General features: G+C 46.7%; 5 protein-coding genes across 5 annotated transcripts; 4 read left to right on the forward strand and 1 right to left on the reverse strand.

Annotated features, from left to right (window-relative positions):
* Window positions 1–557: 557 nt before the first annotated feature.
* On the forward strand, window positions 558–916 carry GLAREA_11550 (uncharacterized protein; the record flags this gene model as incomplete). Its single annotated transcript, XM_008089693.1, has 2 exons — window positions 558–727; window positions 778–916. 2 exons carry the CDS (start codon window positions 558–560, stop codon window positions 914–916), a joined length of 309 nt encoding a protein of 102 aa, XP_008087884.1.
* A 675-nt stretch (window positions 917–1,591) lies between these two features.
* Window positions 1,592–4,423, reverse strand: GLAREA_11551 (P-loop containing nucleoside triphosphate hydrolase; the record flags this gene model as incomplete). The annotated part of the gene is made up of 4 exons (XM_008089694.1): window positions 1,592–2,038; window positions 2,219–3,381; window positions 3,899–4,247; window positions 4,385–4,423. The coding sequence occupies 4 exons, from the start codon at window positions 4,421–4,423 to the stop codon at window positions 1,592–1,594; spliced, it is 1,998 nt and encodes a 665-aa protein (XP_008087885.1).
* A 2,022-nt stretch (window positions 4,424–6,445) lies between these two features.
* GLAREA_11552 (uncharacterized protein) lies at window positions 6,446–9,140 on the forward strand (the record flags this gene model as incomplete). Its single annotated transcript, XM_008089695.1, has 3 exons — window positions 6,446–6,650; window positions 6,699–7,234; window positions 7,287–9,140. 3 exons carry the CDS (start codon window positions 6,446–6,448, stop codon window positions 9,138–9,140), a joined length of 2,595 nt encoding a protein of 864 aa, XP_008087886.1.
* A 526-nt stretch (window positions 9,141–9,666) lies between these two features.
* Window positions 9,667–14,034, forward strand: GLAREA_11553 (Homeo; the record flags this gene model as incomplete). Its single annotated transcript, XM_008089696.1, has 1 exon — window positions 9,667–14,034. The coding sequence occupies one exon, from the start codon at window positions 9,667–9,669 to the stop codon at window positions 14,032–14,034; it is 4,368 nt and encodes a 1,455-aa protein (XP_008087887.1).
* An 860-nt stretch (window positions 14,035–14,894) lies between these two features.
* On the forward strand, window positions 14,895–18,451 carry GLAREA_11554 (MFS general substrate transporter; the record flags this gene model as incomplete). The annotated part of the gene is made up of 8 exons (XM_008089697.1): window positions 14,895–15,123; window positions 15,188–16,358; window positions 16,406–16,552; window positions 17,038–17,372; window positions 17,423–17,995; window positions 18,045–18,085; window positions 18,139–18,340; window positions 18,396–18,451. 8 exons carry the CDS (start codon window positions 14,895–14,897, stop codon window positions 18,449–18,451), a joined length of 2,754 nt encoding a protein of 917 aa, XP_008087888.1.
* Window positions 18,452–19,631: the final 1,180 nt, after the last annotated feature.

Raw genomic sequence — 19,631 nt, forward strand, 5'->3', positions numbered from 1 at the left:
CTCTGAGGCCGATGGAGTACATCAGGAAGTGTATCTACAACCATCTAGCCGTGATGTATGCCACGATTCATCTCGAGATACTGGGATATTAGTACGTTGAGATAACAAAAATGGTCGTTTTCATGCCAATGCCAGCGTTGAATCTTCGAGGCAAGAAACAAAACTCGGCAGAGGAAGTAGCCTTCGAGTCGAAGACCAAGGTCCGTGGGGTTGTAACACGCCGACAACAAACAGAAGTAAAAGATCGGCAAAATGGATAATAAGACGTATCAGCTGCATTGCCAGTAGAGCATACTCTCGCGATGGATTGCTTCCGAAGCATTCCGACCGGTATAGCTACTGCCATGGGCCGTTAATGACTGTGACGAAATAGGGCAAAAAATAAACAGGACCAAGCAGCGAATTTGCAAAGATGGCAGTTGCATAACTTGAGGGTCAAAGTATAAAGGAAAGGTTCGATAGCCTCAATCTGGAGTGCTGTCCACAATTAACATTGCGTTTACGGATAACGGGCCATTATATATGAAGGATTCTTGGAAAACATACCTCGGACAACAATGAGTCAAAGAGATTCTGATACTAGCTTCTATACTCTGGACTTTCTTGAGCAAATTGGTGCCATGGCAGGCGCTTCGCGATCCCCTTGTCTGGAGCAGATGGAGAAAGGCTCAAAAGTGCTGAAGACCATGCTCACATTCAAAGAGATCGAGAATGAAATCGGCAAGGAGTCAGTCCTTCGAGTGATGATAATGGACAAATTGAACTAATTGCTTTCAGACTCGCGAACAAAAATTCGGCTACCGACCTCACCAAAGAAAATATTTCGCATCAATCGGTCGGCCCAACCATGCTTGACTGCTGGTCTGACACCCCAGAACGACATGAGTGGATCACGTATAGAATGCAAAATAGTTGAAGCTTTTGGAACTGCTGTTAATCTAAATGGAAGTAATTGAAACCAAGGATGAAAGGTGCAATTCAGAAGGGGCAATACCAGAATAGTTCTTCGACTAAGTTGACGAAATATCGTAATTTAGTGGATCAACTTAGAACAATATGACTATTTCGTCAACTGTTTTAAGTAAATGAGACTTTTTAAGCTCTATTCGAAGTAGACATGTTATTTAGTCTAATAAATAAGATTCGGGGGTTAGGATTGACTGCAACTTATTTTGCCCTCCGCGAGCTGGGCATGCTGAAAAGAGTTCTGGTCCAATAAATACACCTCAGAACGCCCAAAAATTAGGTCATTCCAGTGTACAGAGCCAAACATCTTTTGGTTTCCTCGAGACGTGATTGACGGAAACACAGCGTGCGACGGGAGTTGCGAGACTACATTAGCCGGTACAAAATTAGACCAAACGTTCTATAGGTGTAAACACATCAGCAACACGACCGTTATTTGGCATATGTGAGCTTCTCATGCTACTGACACGTAGATTCGATGTCGCAGAGAGGACAGCGAAAGAGAAAAGTCACATCTTGATCATGCGATGAGGTCCTACAGAGTTTAACGCTTCTGAATCGGATAGTGTCACATATACCATGTTTTACATAATCATATAGTTCATACCAAATTGCCTAAACCATATCATTCATTTTTCTCGTCATCTGCGTCGGGCTTTTCCTCAAGCGTAACCTCCGTTACTTTTTCCCCTCTACGCACGCCGTCTTTCATCACAATGTTATATTTCCCTCCCAGAACCAAATCTTTCGCTACCAGTTCTCTCGTTCGGCCCAAAGACTCGATATCAGCAATTCGTTGAAGAGTTCCTTCAAGGTGCTCGTCGAAGCCTTCTTGAGAACATATGTCGCGAAAGGCTCTTTGCATAGGGACGGAATCTGCCCGCACGAAAGCAGTGCTTGTGATAGTGAAAAGATTTACGTGGTCATACTGTTTAATAAAATCTGCTCGGGTCATAATCTCTCGGGCTTTATGAAGAGGGATCTGAGGAATTTGGTGAGGTGATGCGTTTGGTGAAGCTTGCAGGGCATCTTCCGCTTTTACGAGTGCTTGGGCGAGAACCATCGCAGCCGACTGTGATGAAAGAGTTCGTTAGCTTAGCATTTTCAAGGCCACTTTGAAAGACAGCGCCGACTCGCAGTGGCAGTCGCAACAAGCGAGGACTCTTTCTCAGGTCACCGAGCCGCTGGATGATGAAAAGTTTCGACCAAGATCGCTCTTCCTCATGGCAGGTTTACTACCAAAATCACTTACAGCGTATTTCTGTTGATCCATAACGTCGTCATCCATCTCCATACCCAGAATCCAGCATTGATTGAGAAACCATCGCTTCTCGGTATCAATGATTAAGTTGCATGTCTCCAGCATGTCTTTGGATTTGGCGACGCGGTTCAGATACGTCAGCCGTCCACCAACACGGTTGTACACTTCAGTCAGAATTTTTGACTCGGGTGTCTCTGCAAAGTATCTCTGTCTATATTTAGCCAGTGCGGACATCGCCTGAGGTTTAGGGAGGTCGGTAACGGAAGTTACTTCCATACGTGTCGCGAGAACTTTAAGCCGTTCATATACCCAATAATCATCGCTGTTGAACACCATAGTTACCAGATTACTTGCTGCCCACTGCTCGGCGCGCTGTTGCAGAAGCTCAAGTAGGTCTCTCCCGTCTTCGTCGTCTCTTAAGAGATGAACTGCATTGATAATCACGACAAGTGGTCGTCCAACGTCTTTTCGTCTCTTTAACGCCACCTTTTCAAGCTTGTTGAAGGCTCTTTCAATGTCTAACAACGCAGTAGTATCTCTGGGACCCCTCTCCGAAAAGTAAGAGCCAATGTAATCCTCGTGGAATTCATAGTCAAGAGCCTTGCCGAGGCGAATCCGAAAGATTTCAAGATCTGCATGCGCTTCAAACATGCTGATACCTTCTCCGTCGACTTTCTTCATAGCATCGAGAAGCATAGAGCTTTTCCCGGTTCCCTTCTCTCCAATCAGGAGATGATAGTGTCCTCGTTCTGTACCATCAACAATGCGATCAATCTTCACTTGCTCATCTCGTAAGATCCAATGATCATCGTTCTCTTGCCCTCTGCTGGTGGTGATTGAATTAGGAATCTGCTTTCCAATCGCAGCCAGTTCTAAAACAGGATCGCCTGGCTTGAAGGCACCCTCTATCTTCTGTAGAACCATCCATTTGTAAAATTTATGATATAAATAGCCACCGAGTCCAAAGCCGGTGCCTAGCACAATAATTGACGCAAAGGCTGTTGCAGCTGATTCAAGCATCTTCGAGCCAATTGTGGACTGATCATTCTGACCTGAAGTATCGAATCGTGTCCTGGGACCATGCTCCTCATACGAGCCGGAGGATTCCGAGTGACGGGATCCATTTCTATCACCATTCGGTGAGGATGGTCCTTCTACGAGTGGTTAGCAAGAATACACTGGCTCACGACACGCTTTTCTAACGGCACAGGCATGGCTATGGTCCACGTGATACAATAACTTCCAATTCAAGGAATGGTGAAGGAGTTCCACGCCCGACTGTTGCTCTTCTCAGGGAATGAGCCTCTCAAGGCCATTCTGAACCAAAAATTGTGATGTTCTACAGCACAGAAGAGTGTGACAAAAAGGGGAACCTGATAATGACTGACGCCATTCAGCCGGAGTGATTTCGCATCTACCTATGAGGCTAGACATTGACTGCCGACCCAATTCGGCCGCATAATCTGGGGTGCATAAAAATTCTGGCACGCGACAGCCGTCTTGATCAATTTCTTCGTGCCTGCAGAAACCAGACGCAAGCATGGATACTTCCACTATTGGGGTGGAGCACTGGAGACACATGTCTGGCAGCTCCTGCCGTGTAACCACCGCTATTCAGTTGGGGGCCGCAGGTGGGTAAAGCGCAATGCGAACTGAACATAATTCACTTACGATCGGGCTCGAAATGGGTAGAGCTGGAGTAAGATTCTGGACCTGGATTGGTTGCACTGCGTCTTGGGGCGACACTGTCAGGGCTTCTCGTAGCTCTGTACAGCGCGTGTGCTGCGAAGACGCGCGGGCTTCTGGAAAACGGTGTCCGGGAGATGCGCTTCGTACTGGCTGCTCGCCGCATGATCCTGTGCAGGTGTCCTCCCTTCGTCGTGGAGACGCGAAAAGGGGCGGCTACTGGCAGGGAGAGTGGAAGGAGATGGAGATGCGTCGTTGATAGGGGAGAGATGTTGTAGGAAGAGCCACTGAAATGTTTGGGGAGTCTCGCGTAGGCTGGTGCTACTGGCCGTCCCTGAGCACTTGGCAAATTAGCATAATTCTAGAGTCTTGGAATCCCTCTCGACATGACTGCGATTATTTCCATACTGGTCAGTCATGCTTGCGGGGAAACAAACAAATGATAATGCGATGGTTAAGATATGATCTTACCATCAAGACCCGGTCGGGAGTCAGCTTATGGGCAATCATATTGGGCTTTTTTCTCGCAAGAAGCAGATCGGATGATCTCAGCATGGACTTGTTGCTGCAGATGCGGCTCGGGAATCGGACTGTGGCCATGCTTCTAGGGCTTCCAGAAGACCACACGGTTACATTAGTGCCGCGTGGCCATTATTACCCTTTTCGCTTCCTTTCACATTCGCTTCCTTCTCTTACGACGAACGTCTTTCGAGCACGCGTGCTGTAGTAACTGTACCAGCACAGAGCCTGCCACAGCCATCGCGGTGCAATCGCTATCATTACAATCGTGTCAACATCGTCATGCAATGCCAGGAAAGCCTAGTATAGACTATGCTTCGCTCCTAGGCCACTAGATCTCCCACACGGTAAGGGGCTCGCAACCGCGGCAGCAGACGCTGGCAGACAACGATACCCCTCTTGACTGCTGGCTCAAATGATGGAGGCAAATTCATGGCTATCTTGCGCTCTTCCTTGGGCTACGTCCTACGCACTACCTACAGTCAGTGCATGATTGTTTGGTAAAGAAGCTGGTAAGTCAGACTACCACACAAACACTGCAAATGTAATTAGAAGTGCTTGGGTGCACACAATAATTCAGCCAAGAGACAGTGCCCCTATCCTTCCGTTTGAGAAAGGACCTACATAGGTATAAACTTCTATAGAGCAGAACCACAGCCGGTAAAATTCTTCGAACAACAACTCGTCGCCCGTTGCTCCGGCCAGCTAAACAATGATTGGACGCTCGAAATAACATCCAGACCAAGGTTGCCGCTACTCGGCTGTCTATGGCTTGGTTCAGACGGAACGACTTGGGATCTGTTTGCTCCCGTAAGGCAGATTACATCGCTGAAACGATGCGTGCTCGAAGTGGGACATTTGACGGTTTGACCCAACTGGGTTTTATGCCAAGATACCAACATCCCCGTTCAGATGATAGGGAGGGAGTACTGTATATTCACGCTCTGACCCAAAGCAGAAACGGCTTTGTACTAAAGTATCTCCGTTCAGCTCCCAGCCTTGCTGTGAGTATCCCGTCGCTCGAGGGACTAGGAAACGCGAGCTCATTGGCGTCTCGAACAACGGCTTTCCACAATTTCCGTAGACAGAACAAATAGCAATAGCTCGAAAAGGGTTCTTATCGGCTGTCGAACTACTCTATTACTTGACTTTTCCTACCAAAGATCAGCTCATGTTTTGTTTGGGGGTAGTGGAGAACCCTGGTTTCTTTTGTGACAGTTGCATTTGATCGTCGCAGGGGTTGCCATTCAACGTCACGTATCCACTCGATCTTTTTAAAGATTAGTCTGGGTTCATCTGGTCAATCAACCCTCATAATGCATGAACTTCATGCAGAGTCCTATGCCATTGGACGTCGAAAGTCGCTGGTCCCGTCAGTTCGGGTGCTCTGCCACAGCCCAGCAGCGGAAACAGCTTGATTTACTCATTATGTTTCTGGAGAAATTAGTATTATTTCAAAGCTAATCTAATATCTAATGGATTCCCGTTTGCATCGACACATGTGATAACTACTTATCAAATGCCACTCGTCACCTGTCGACCAGGACTGATTCTTGTCCCGCTTCGACATTACAAAAGCCACCCTTTTCTGATCAACATTGTCTTGAACAAGCGGATCGTATATGCGGAAGTGTTTGCAAGAGTTCCTATAGGGCCCCGGGTGTTAGCAGCCGCATGTTTTAGGGAACCCGTCACACAGGCACAGCAGTAGACAATATCCCTCATTATTGACGAACTCGGTCTCCTTATCGGAATTTTTGAAACGCGAATGAGAAGTTTCTTAAGTTGGACATATCCTCCGGAACTCTATCATTGAGAAAAGAACTTTACGACCTCCAGTCTATATTTCTCTTTCAGGCCGACCTCGAAGAAGCGACTGAGATACGAAAATACCAGAGAAAGCCGTGAATTGTATGCCGGCTTTCTGTTCGTGTCCAAACTGGGTGCAAGTCCTGCTACCGCTCTGGGACTTTTGAATTGGGACACTTTGCCGAAGGTTTTGGCGAGCCCAAAATGTCGAAGGAAAATGTTCTTGTTGCTGGGGACGTCTCCGCAACCAGCCGCACTACTACAATACAACACACAAATTTGCGATCAATCTCACCAGAATCCTTCACTGATAAACACTTGACATCTTTGCCTTGGATTCTGTACCATATTCTGGAAAAACAGCCATCCGATGAACTACCTCTCCGAATAATGTTTACATTCAACGCAGGTGAGTTTGCAGCCCGAGTAAATAATCACAACACTGACAAAACCCAAGGGCAACAACTCCCTACGCTAAGACAAGCTCATCAATGGTGGCAATATGAGCCCTCGGGCCAGAAGATCATCGAGTTTCTGTCCAAAACTCGTTCGACTAGTGTGGATTGGAAGAAGGAAATGGAAGGAAACTCATCTGAACAAGCAAATGCTTCAGAAATTGACCAATTTTTGAACGCAAACCACAAACTGTTGTGGGATCTAAGTAACTATGGTGATTCCGCGAGTCCTTGCAGTCGCGTCAAAGGCTTTCCAGTGCAATTCATTCTGCATGTGTGCCGGCATGTATTTGCAAAAGAGTACCAATCTGTCGATTTCACTCAAGCACTAACTTGCATTGACTACCTTCGCGACCTTGAGTGTACGAGAAGATCGGCCTTGCGCGACGCTGCGCTTCGACTAGGCATTGAGCGGGGGAATTGGAGAACGATTCTAGCGGATGAACCAGAAGCATATCACTGGGTCTCTGCCGTCCAGAAACAGGAGCTTGTAATTGAGGCTTCATACGCCGCCATTTTCTTGGATCTGCGGATATGGGTTAGTACCCACCTAGTAAGGTCGCAAAGTTCTCTGCTGACAGCCTTCTTAGACCATGATATATGAGCTCAAATCCGAACCTTTCTACAAGCCTAACGTTCTAGCGATGCTGAATACTCTTTTCCCGCCAAGCATGAAAGATATGCCCAATGACAAGGTAGATATCAGAACACTGGAAAAGTACCGCGCGACCTTTTACAAATATATTCTTACTGTGGACAAAGAGGGCACAGGCATTCTTAAAGAATTTGTCCAAAAACTCCTTGTTCCTGGAACCAAGCATAGCTGGCCAGAGACTAGAAGACACTTGGAAGAGTATATTACATTGGCAGAGGTCATGATCAAGGAGGCGAAAGCTGTTGATGGAATTGACTTCTTCCACGATTCTTCCTCAGTGGGCCACTCTAGAACAATCAGTAATGCCTGCTCTGCATTTTCAGATCGTCCCGCCTCGGCCAGCAGCGCAAATACCAGCTACGACGACCATCGGTTTTCTGCACATTCGGCTAGCGGTCCCAGTGCCGCAAAAGACGACAACAACATCAGCAACGCCGCTCTGAAATGGGAGAGCCACTTTCTTTTCGACCCAGACAGTAAATTTGAATCCCCTCCCAACCCGGCCTTGTCATCCAAAGATTCCGTTAAGAAGACTCGTCTCGCGTTGAAAACGGATGGTTTTGGCGGCGCAGCTGAACCTTCGATCAATTCACCTTCAACCGATCCAAAAACCGACTTTTCATCTAAAGCCTCACTTTCTTCAATCCGAATTCCGGTCCCAGTACTTTCTGCAACCGAGACACACTCGACGACACATTCAAATCCAACAACAGACAGCGAAATGCGCGCCATCAGACGTGCCATATCTCGATCGGTGCATCCTACAGCAGACCCAGTGAATAGTGGGGATTTCGATACCTCCCAAAGTGAACATGTTTCTTCAATGGTTATCTCTGAACATGGATCAAAACAAGGGGATCTTGACTTTCTTTCCCGGCCTTATCGAGCAAACCATTCCCTATCACTCGAACCGGCGGGAACGACAAAGCGCAAAAAGAGCTTCAGTGATATGTTGCTCCGTCGGAAACAATCAGTCTCAAGAGAACACTCTCCATTCTACAGTAGAAGCTCTTCCGAAAGCTCAGGAACCGAACCCAATCGTTTAAGAAAGCTGAAGAGCACCAGTAACATCGACAAGGGACAGCGAGCTGGAGCCTGGATTGATAGTCAGGATGCTTCACTTTTGGAACAGCCAATATCAGCAGACAGAACACGAAAGCTTAACAAAGATGAGAAGGTCGGCTCGCTTCCAGGTATGAAAGCCAGAAAATCCTTCTCGCTCGGTCGATCTCGAACTCCCAAGTACCTCGACATATCTAAAGCTTCCCCCTCGGAAGATTCACTCAAAACTCCCAAAACGCCGACGTTATTCAGTCGACCGAAGACTCCTACATTTTTCAGTCGCCCTAAAACTCCAACACATGATATCGAACAGCCCTTTCCTACTCTAGGCAGTGCTGGCTTGGTCGGCTCGGACGATTCTGATCACACGAGGAGTTCCGCGCTACCCATACCCTTGAGGATCAGGAAAAGAATGAGTCGAGGGAAATTGAGTCCAGAGATGGAAAAGGAAATGGATATCGAGAGGGAAAGACAGTGGTTGATCGAGAACAGTCTGAGAGAACGAAGTCGGAGTCGGGAGAGGTCGAAGGCTGGCGAGGAAGAAGAAGTGAAGAAACTCGAGCCAAATAGCCCAGAGAGAAGAAATGGGAAAAAGCCTATGATATGGCAAGATGGTGGACAGAGCGGAAAGGCTAGCGGATGGGTAGAGTTCGAGATGCCGAGAGAGGTTCCACCCGTTCCTCCACTTCCGCCAAAAAGTGCTTTGAGAGGCACAAAATATTATTAGTGTGAAAAGGTATGCGAGGAGTCTTTGGAGAATTTTAGGAGTTTCGGACAGAGGGCTACGGGCGACCGGTCTTCAAAGGCAATAGACATTGTTTTTGGAATGTAATGGAAACAGTTCTCCACAGGGTCGCGGTACAGCGGGCGACGAGACGTATAGCTTGAGCGTTTAGAACGTATTTAAAAAGATCGTTCAATAAAAAACTATACATATGTGATTATTTGCCTGTCTTTTCAACATCACGATAGATGTGAAGTGATAGAGGGGCACGGGCGGGGCACGTGAAAGCGTAACCGTTTTTGGTCCGTGCTTTGACCAGCCACCGCGTCGAGCAACGACTATCAACACCTTGGGTAGCGCGAAATTATTTCAAAAGTCTATGAGCTGCACATCTGCGCTCATTCTAACGCGATACCATCTGCTTCTCTCTTTCAATCGCGTCCATTAGTTCTATCTGCTATTTCATGGACGAATGAAAGATATGTGCGCCACGAAACCCTCGATGTCGCGCGCATGAAGAGAAAGCAGCATGGATTACATCAAAGGACTTATTTGGTCCTCACAACCTGCAAGGAAGGAAGAGGGGGAAGAGGTTGTTGATGAGGCTCGCAGGAGTAGCCCGCCATTGAGTTCAACCGCGATTGAGGAGGAGCACCAGCCGGCCATGGAAGCGGATGCGACTGTTGAAATCCAGACGGCGAAAGACAAGAAGAAACGAAAACGCAAAAGAAAAAGTTCTAGCGTCACGGATGTTGTGGATGTCGTGGAGGATAATGATACGAATCGAGGAGGTCTACAATTGGAAGAGTCATTTCAGATCAATGGCATTGAGAACGACTTGGATAGAAACAGCGGCATGGTAGTGGAGGAAGAGGAACAAGCTATGCCAAATCGATCCGAGAAGCGTAAGAAAGCACGCAATTCCAAAACGAAAGCGGACGAAGAACAGTTAGCCGACAGTTTACCTGCGAGAGCGAAAAAGACTAGGAAATCCAAAGGGAAGAGTGTCGTGGAGGCACCTCCAGAATTGCCTCGGGATGTGGAAACCTCAGATATGGTCGCAGAAGGTCTGGAGCCGCAAACTGCTTCGCGCGAGGAATTGGGCGATTCCAGCACATCCACGGAACCAAAAAAGCCGAACAAAGTGCTGCGGCAAGAAGTGTCAGTCGTAATACCTGCGCCGACGCCCGAGAAAAATAGCGTCATGGAATCGGGGGAACGGGCTTCAGCAAAATCGGCAAAGGCCAAGAAGAAGAAGTCGAAGACAGTGCTAAGTGAAGACCGAGTTCACAAAGACAACGAGGTTGAGGTTGCGGAGCACCCTGTTCAGGAACATGAACCCGAAATGGAAACCAATGATACACCACCCCATGCTTCTACCAAAGCGTTGGGCAAGCGAAAAGCATCAGATTCGGTTCCAAATACCACAACAAAACCGAAACGAACACGCAAAAGTAAGGACAGTCCAGGAACAAGTTTACTCGAGCTAGGATTTTCGAAGGAAAAGAGTGGTTCACAGATGGATACAGAAAATCTGGTACAAACTGCCAAGGAACTGTATCTTAAGAGCACTATGGAAATTCCAGAAACAAGCCCGATTTTACCGCCTGGATCAAAGGGGAAACGCAAGTCGAAAGCAAAGTCTCCAATTGTGATATCCGCGTCAAAATCTACCGCTACACCAAGCCGGCAACAACGTAGAGCAACGCCACAATTCACGCCTGTGAATAGAAAATCCACTAACGAGCCATCTCAATCTCTAGTAGAGAATGATACAGCTCTAAGCGCAGATGCTCAGGCTGCTCAGGAAGAGCCATCGGTTCAGACACAGCCCTCGCCACCTAAGTCAAATCAGAAGCGCAAGCGCCGACTTCTTGTCGATAGCCAAGAGAGGGAGGATGGTCCAAACACACCTCAAGGTGCCTTCAGCACCCCGGCCACAGGGAGCAAGCTAATCAAGGACGACGGGACGCCTAAAGATTCAAAGCATAATGGGCAGGTACGGAAGGGTAAGTTCGCTCCTCGTGAGCTCGAGGCTATTGATGTTGCTGTCGAAACCTACCGGGAAATGCACGACCTCACACAGTTCAAGGTGAATGAGATTATCCAAGCTCCTAACACGAGCGAAGAGACAAAAGAACTTTGGACGTCTATTCGGGACGTTGTTCCAGATATACCTCATCGTAGAGTATATGACACGTGCCGTCGTAGATTCCACAATTTTGAAAGTCGTGGGTCATGGACCAAAGAACAAGATGAGGAGCTTAAAGATGCTTACGCACGGTTTCCACAAAAATGGAAACAGATTGGAGAGCTGATCAATCGATTTCCCGAGGACGCGAGAGATCGATGGCGGAATTATTTAATCTGTGGAGACAACCTACGCAAGGATTACTGGGAAAAGGAGGAAGAGGATCGACTACGTGAAGTAGTCTCAGAGTGCGTGGAGATTCTGCGTAGAGCGCAGCGAACCGCTCGGAAACCTGATATAGGCAGAGATGCTCTGGAATCTCTTCTTGATTGGCAAATTGTCAGTCAGAAGATGAATGGAGTCAGGAGTCGTCTTCAGTGCAGTTCTAAGTGGAGACAATTGAAGGACCGTGAAGACTCCAACGATGAAGGCTTGGAAGCTATTACAACAACGGAGTGGCGAGCGGAAGAGGCTGACCGTGAAGCTCGGGCAATGAGCGGAGCGGAAATTTTGCAATTACTTGTCACCATTCGTGACAGTGGTGCAGGAAAGGAGTCCAAAATTCCATGGTTAATTGTTACCGAAGCAGTCGAGAAGTTAGGCAAACGTATGGCTCTGAAATTTTGCTTTCGAAAGCTCCGAAGACGAGTTCCTGGTGGTAAAGATATGCGCTTTAGGGAGATTGTGGACACCTTGATTGCAGAATTTGAGGCTTCGCAGCCCGATATACCGCAACACTATATAGACACCGAATTCGTGAGGCCCGTGAAAAGGAAGTCTCAGGATTTTGTTGAGAATTCTTTTCATGCAGAGGGGTCGCGGAAGAAGCGGCGGCGTGCCACGCAGGCAGAAGACGACAGACGAGTGAAGGCAGATCTATCCAACCAAGCATTAGAAATTTCCCAGGATGAGCAGGGTGTGGACCGTGGAAAACAGTCAAGCAAGAAGAAAACCAAATCGAAGCCTGGAGTTGAGCTGTCAAGAGATGAAGAGCAAAACGGAACAAGCGAGCAGGTTCCTACAAGACAACGTCGTCGAAAATCCAGAAATCAGGCCAGTTTTACTGCTAGAGATGATGAGCAACCTCAGACACCTAAACCAAAGAAAAGGAAGAAGCTTCGTGATAGTATGAAAAGGCAGGATGAGAGTCAGAGTCAAGAAGCGATTGGCGAAAACGGACATAATGAAAGCGCTGAAGATATCAGTGAGATTATGCAGAGTCTCAAAAAGGGTCCGAAACTGAGGAAGAATAAAAGAAAAGATCTAGGAGAGATTCTCGGAGAAGAGACCGCCGATCGCAGAAATCGAGATTCTGTCAATCATGTTGATGAAACCCAACAAGGCAACCAGTCTGCATCACAATTTTCCGACCAAGAAGAACCTCCTGAAATCGACAAAATTGGCAATTCTCGTTCCAAAAGTGCTCAATCAATGATCGATAATGATGAGTCCGACATCCATGAGCATCATCGCCAAATTGAGGCTAATCATAGTGAAGATGAAAATTTTGACAATACTCTCGACCCAGAAGACGCAGACGAAGCCGTCAACGAACCGTCAAATGACGACCGAGGATTCAGAATTGAAGACCCTGAAGTACCAGAAGAATTTGGTGACAATAATCCTCAAACGGTTGCAAATACAACTCTTCAACAGAGCGAGGACGAAGCTGCCAACGATACTGCGCAGGATGGCGATCTCCCTGAAGTTGGAATTGAAGATATCGACCAGGCGCCGGCTCAGCCGAGTGACGAGGAGGATCTCGAAGGTGATCAAGGAGTCGGTGTGGCTTATGACGAAAATGAATTGGACCCGGATGACGGAGTGGTTTATGGAAGTTCAAAAGCTTCTCCTTATCCATCATCCGATGAGGAAGAAAATCGGACACCGAGTCGGGCTGGAAGTATTGACTTGGACACAATGACGCCCGTTGTACGGACTCGTACAACTTCATTGAATGCCCGCTCTAGTTCAGTGCCCAGCTCGCCATCTTCGCATTCAGGAGGCGATCCAGATCTGGGGTCTGTCAATGATGAGTCCGCTGAAGAGACGCAAGCCGTTGACGAGCAAAGCCGGACTTTGGATCACTCGCTTGGTCAGTTCGGAGAAGAGGAAGAAATTGATGACGATTACGACATAGAACCTGAGCACCAGCCAGGAGAGTATGAAGGTCTCGGTCAACCATCAAATAATGGCTACGAGCATGTTCATAACGTAGGGTATGAGAACGGAGAGATCGATGAATCCAGCGAGGAGATGGAGGCCGTTGCTCACACTCGTGACACGAGCCCAGACCTTGACACTCCTATCCGCCATGACGGTCGTCGAAATTTCCGTACTCGCGCAAAGGTCATCAACTACGATGATACAGCCCATTTACATGCCGACGTTGACGAATCTGATGCATCGCAAGATCTACTACCAAAATCCAGGCGTTCCAAGACTACTTTCAAAGGTAAACCAGATGTCGAAAACCATGTTGAGACAACAGCAAGCAGCGTCGAGAGAAGCGGCAGTGTGTCTTCTTCGGACTGCAGTATTCCGGCGGAAGCAACACCGAAACACATTAGGGCTGAACGTTACAATGATGAGTTTGTAGAGGATGAGCCTGAAAAAACCGGTTGGGAAGCAAGTGATCTGCCGGAACCGAGTCGAAAGAAGAAGAAGGCTAGAGCAAGTGAGTATGGAAGTAGCCAAGTGTTGTAGCAATGTGAAGTTGGAAGGCAAGAAACCTGGATTGGAACCTTGTATGGAATGAGTTATGATAATGGTTATGGCTAGATGATTAAGTGGGGAAGCGGGATTGCTCTGCCTGTGCTGGGAGATTCGTGGGGATGTTGCTATTATTGGTGTCTAAGATATCACATCGACTCGTAGTTAATAGCATACCTATATACAGCTTCATATATGATCGGACACATTGATACGTATATCTCTTCATCCACTGGTCCTGTAGCAAGAATCCCCCAAAAAATAGACCATGAACAAGTCCCAGTATACCGCCTCGCGGAAGACAAAATAAGTGTCAGTTACTTGCCTAGTAATTTTGGGATACAATAAGTCGACTTCGAATAGAGCTTAAGAAGTCTCATTCACTTAAAATAATTAACTAAATAAGTCATATTGTTCCAAGTTAATCCACTAAATAGCGATGTTTCGTCAACTTAATCAAAGAAATATCGTGCTTCGACTGCCACTTATTTTGTCCACCGCGAGACCGCGCAGCCATGTACTTGTACCCGCGTATTTCACTGCATCGCATCACATATGCTGACATCCATTCTGCTGACCTTGCAGCATGGACAGTGCACAGATGCATCTAGCTATATCAATTTCACACGAACACAACTATTCGAGTTAGACAAACCACAACGAGCGATGGCTTTCCGCAATCCACCAACCAATATTGTCGAACGTTTTAGGTTATGGGAATATGCCGCGGACAAATGATTGGGAGATCGCCATCGCAGGCGTGGGGTGATAGAAAAATATCTCACAACCCACGTTGAAAACCTTTCCAGTGATGGCGAGGACTGGTCCTAGCAACGAAACCGCGAGATCTCGAGATGGAGCATACACACGAGAAATCTGCGACGGGCAGCTTGACAATACCTGGGTCTCCTGAGGATGGACACCCAGTTGGTGTCGGGAACGCTGGACAAGATGTTGCGATTGCGATCGTGGGGGAACATCGACAGGAGATTGACCCCGCGGTTGAAGCTCGAGTTGTACGGAAGATTGATCTGTTTTTGATACCGGCTATGATTATCATGTATGGACTTGTTTATTATGATAGTAAGTGGAATCTCAATATCTGTGTACCTCGATACGGACAATAATCTAATGCTGTGTTTCGCAGAAGCAATCCTAGGATCAGCGGTCCTCTTTGGAATGACATCCGACCTGCACCTCTCGAAGCTAGACACAAGCACGAAGCCTCCCAAGAACGATACTTCTCGATTGAGTTGGGCGACCTCGATGTTCTATTTCGGCATGCTCGCGGGTCTATATCCTATGACGTTCGCGTTGCAACGGTTCAAAATGGGCCGCATACTTGGAGGGATCGTCTGCTTCTGGGCGTTGATATGTCTGCTCACCGCAGCTGTTACAAGTTGGCAAGGCCTATATGTGCAGCGATTCTTTTTAGGATTCGTGGAAAGCATTATACCTACAGCACTAATGTGTATTGTGAGCTCTTTCTACACGCAAAAGGAACAATCGCTACGTCAAAGTTGGTGGTTTTCTTCTACGGGCATCTTTACAATCATCGGAGGCGCTCTGAATTATGGCTTTGCTCAGATCACAGGTGGAAATCTAAAGCGATGGCAGTATATATACCTTCTCGCTGGATCTTTGACCTTTCTGGCGGGTCTATGTTGCTTTTTTGTACCCGATTCGCCTGCTTCTGCTTGGTTCTTGACGGCTGAAGAGCGGGTCGTTGCTACTGAGCGTTTGAGATATGGTCAAACAGGTGTTCGATGCACAAAGTTCAAATGGTATCAGATTCGAGAGTCAGTCCTTGACATAAAGATCTGGTTGGTAGCATTGATGATGGCTTCTGCCTACACTGTTAATGGAGCTGTCTCTGGATTTGGTCCCCTGATTGTTTCTACCTTTGGCTATTCGACGTTGGATTCTATACTTTTCCAGTTTCCTCTGGGCGGCATCTGTTTTATCTTCATTCTTTTGACAGGTTTTCTTTCGTCACGTATACCAAATATTCGCATTATATTGCTTGTTTTGTGTTGCTTACCAGTCATAGCTGGCTGTGCTATTATCTGGAAAAGCTCATGGTATCACCGCGCAGCAGCTCCAGTGATAGGCTACTCCATTATCGGATGGTTTGGTGCTGTCGTCTCGTTGATTATCACCATTGGAATGGCCAATGTAGCAGGACAAACGAAAAAGTGTTTTATGGCTGCAACCATCTTCGTTGCCTACTGCGTTGGAAATATTGTTGGTCCTCAGTTGATCAAGTCGCAGACCAAGTCAAGACACTATCCTGAGCTATGGCTTGGTCTCGTTATCTGGTAAGCTCGATAGCAATCCTCAAAAATCAAAGTACTGACTTCATCAGCTATTGTATTACCATAGTATCTGCTATTGCATTATACGTTGTTCTCTACAGGGAGAATCAGCGTCGTTCGAAACTGGACTTGAATGATATAGATAGGGACAAAATGGCTTTCCAGGATCTGACAGACAAGGAGAATCCGTACTTTCAGTATATGTTATGATTCCAGCGAACAACACATATAAAAGAATAGAGGAGGGAATAATGTGAAAGGGGGTTGGACCTTAGTTGCATCACATATACCCTAATTTTGGCTCCTGGAGAACAAAGTTTGACTAAGGCTCACTAGAATTGAAGTATAAGAGAAAGTATTTATAGCTCTATCCAGAACCGATAAAACAAATTAGACATTGGCCCCACTTTACCCCACTAAGTATGATTGGCCAACTAAATAACAACCAACTTCACTTGCTACGGATTAGCTCTCTACTCGGTACCGACTCAAGGATTGGTCCTCCCTCATCGTAGTATTATCCCATTTCTTCAAAGTCGAGATTTGATTGTAAATCAGTCAGAATTGCTATGAAGGATGAATGCTTCGGCGCGGCCGTATTACCTGATTAGGAAGTACCTCGGCTTCTCTTCGAGGAAAACCCTACTCGTATAGTAGCTACCGAGCTCTGTCGGCCGAACAGACCACAGCTCTCAGACAACGCAGCAATCGCACATCTTCTCCACACGTTGATTTATCATACCGCATACCTTATTTCTGACATCGAATACTATTATATAGAGCTCCGTCTCCCAGTTGAAATGGGCAAACCAACTCCAAGAACTAGAAACATCATGGCTCAATCAACATACCAAACCGTTGTCCTTGCTCAGAGACCTAAGGCTACCATTGTGCCTGGGGAGACCTTTGCCTTAAAAGAAAACCCTATGATCTCTGAGGCTGATCTCAAAGATGGCGAAGTTCTCGTCGAGGTATTGTATCTCTCTCTCGATCCAGCCATGAGAGGTTGGCTGAATGGTAAGTTTACAACATCCTTCTATTTCAATACACCTGATTGACTTTCTTAGATGTTCGCTCCTATATGCCACCAGTTCAGATTGGCGAAAAGATGCGAGGTGCAACGATAGCTAAAGTCATCGCTTCAAAATCTAAAAAATTCAGCGTTGGCGATCTTGTTACGGGAAACCCGGGTTGGACTGAAGTAGCAGTTATCGCCGACACAGATCCATCGCTTCAACTAGCTAACATCCCATCAAACGGCAAAATCACTGACGTTCTTGGATGTCTCGGTTCTACCGGGCTCACTGCGTACTTTGGTATGACAGATATCGCTAAAGTCAAAGCTGGAGATTTTGTCGTAGTCTCTGGTGCTGCTGGTGCTACTGGCAGTATCGCTTGCCAGATCGCTAAGCTCAAGGGAGCGAAGGTTTTGGGAGTTGCGGGAAGTGATGACAAGGTCGCGTGGCTGAAAGAGCTGGGTTGCGATGATGCTCTTAATTACAAGGCTGCAGATTTCAAGGAGCAGTTCAGAGCCAAGACCCCGGATCTTATTGATGTTTTCTTTGACAATGTTGGGGGAGAGGTTTTGGAATTAGCGTTCTCGAGGGCGAAGATGTTTTCTAGATTTGTAATTTGTGGAGGTATGTCTCGATTCTTGTTCGTCCCGTGCTCAAAGCTAATCATGTACAGCTATCTCTCAGTATAACTCCGCCAAACCACAGGGTCCGAAGGTCAGGCTTTGGGTTTATCCTCAGTCATTTATTCATCACTAACCGTTCAACAGAACTTCTCAATGATCATAGCCATGCGTATAAGAGTTCAGGGATTCCTTGTCTTTGATTATGTTAAGGAGTACGCCAGCGCAAGAAAGGAGCTTGCGCAGTGGTTGGCCGAGGGTAAGATTCAGCGTAAAGAGACAATTATCAAAGGCGGGCTCGGTGCTGCTGAGAAGGGTTTGGTAGAGTTGTATAACGGTGTTAACACTGGTAAGTTGCAAAATGCGACATGTTGTAGCTTGCACTTACTGACATTTATTTCCAGGTAAATTGCTCGTCGAGGTCAAGGCAGATAGTGAGAGCGTCGCTTCGAGATTGTAGATTATTTAAATGCTAGATTTCCGAATTACGAGCTATAATTTAAAAGTTCTCAAACAATCACCAAAGCGCTAAACCCCGATCTTGCATGCTCAAACTGGCGTTGTTGGTTGGAAATGGTGATATCCTGGGTCACGTTCCTGTTGGGTTTGGTTTGGAATGTGATCTGAGATTCCAGCCACCAACCACTAGTCGGCATTCACTACTCGGCCTTACTTAACATTCAATAAAACCAACTTACTGTGAGAATTAAATAGAAAGACCTCATCTTTCCCATATACAATTCTCGACATCCTTTGTTTTCTACCTGCGTCCTAAGAATCTCCTCGGAGCTACACATCATCAGTCAAATCCGCACTATCCGTAGCGAAGCTTTGTCTCCCTTCTTTAGTAAGCCCTTAGCTGCCGTACTCTAACTAAGTGCGATGGTAGCTTGGCGCTGATCGGACTATGTAGCTAGTCAACCATAACGATTCGAAAGTGAGATCACTTCAAGCTTCGGAAGGTTCGGAACGCACGATATTCTGCCACAACTTTTGACTTACAGGCCAATTTCAAGCACTATCGTATCTTTTGTTCCAAAGATGAATGTCTCCTTTGCTCTCGCCAATAGGTTTGCTGGACGACATCTTATTGTCCAGCCTGCCGATTTACACCTAAATCCGCCGGAAGCTTATTTATACATTCAAGATGGATTGATCATTTTATGTGGACTGTTGTATGCTTTTTGCTACATCTTTTACGCTATAAGAACCTATAGGGATAAAAGATTAGCTGGGCCTTTGGTCGGCTTGTAAGTCTCTCGATGTTGTGACATTGGACCTGCAAGACTAAACCCGGTTCGAAATATAGGGGAGCGATGTGGGCTCATGAACTCTTCTATGCCTTTGCAACAACATCTACAACCCTTGAGACTGCGTGCTTTCTAGTCTGGTTTATACTAGATATCAGTTTTTCGACGACAGTAATATGTTATGCTTGCCCGCCGGGCCAAAGACGTAAAATAGCGATGCAAAATTTCGCGCTCTTCCTTGTGTCCATCTTCATCATGTATGAACTCACTGTCATCTTCCCAGATGATCGTGAACAGATGACGGGTTTTTGGACTGGCATTATTCTTGAACTTCCTGTTGGCTATGTAAGTGTGCATTCTTTGCTACAGCCTGAAGGAACGACAGGTCAC

Source organism: Glarea lozoyensis (assembly GCF_000409485.1).
Source record: "Glarea lozoyensis ATCC 20868 chromosome Unknown GLAREA8, whole genome shotgun sequence".
Classification (NCBI taxonomy): Eukaryota; Fungi; Ascomycota; class Leotiomycetes; order Helotiales; family Helotiaceae; genus Glarea; species Glarea lozoyensis.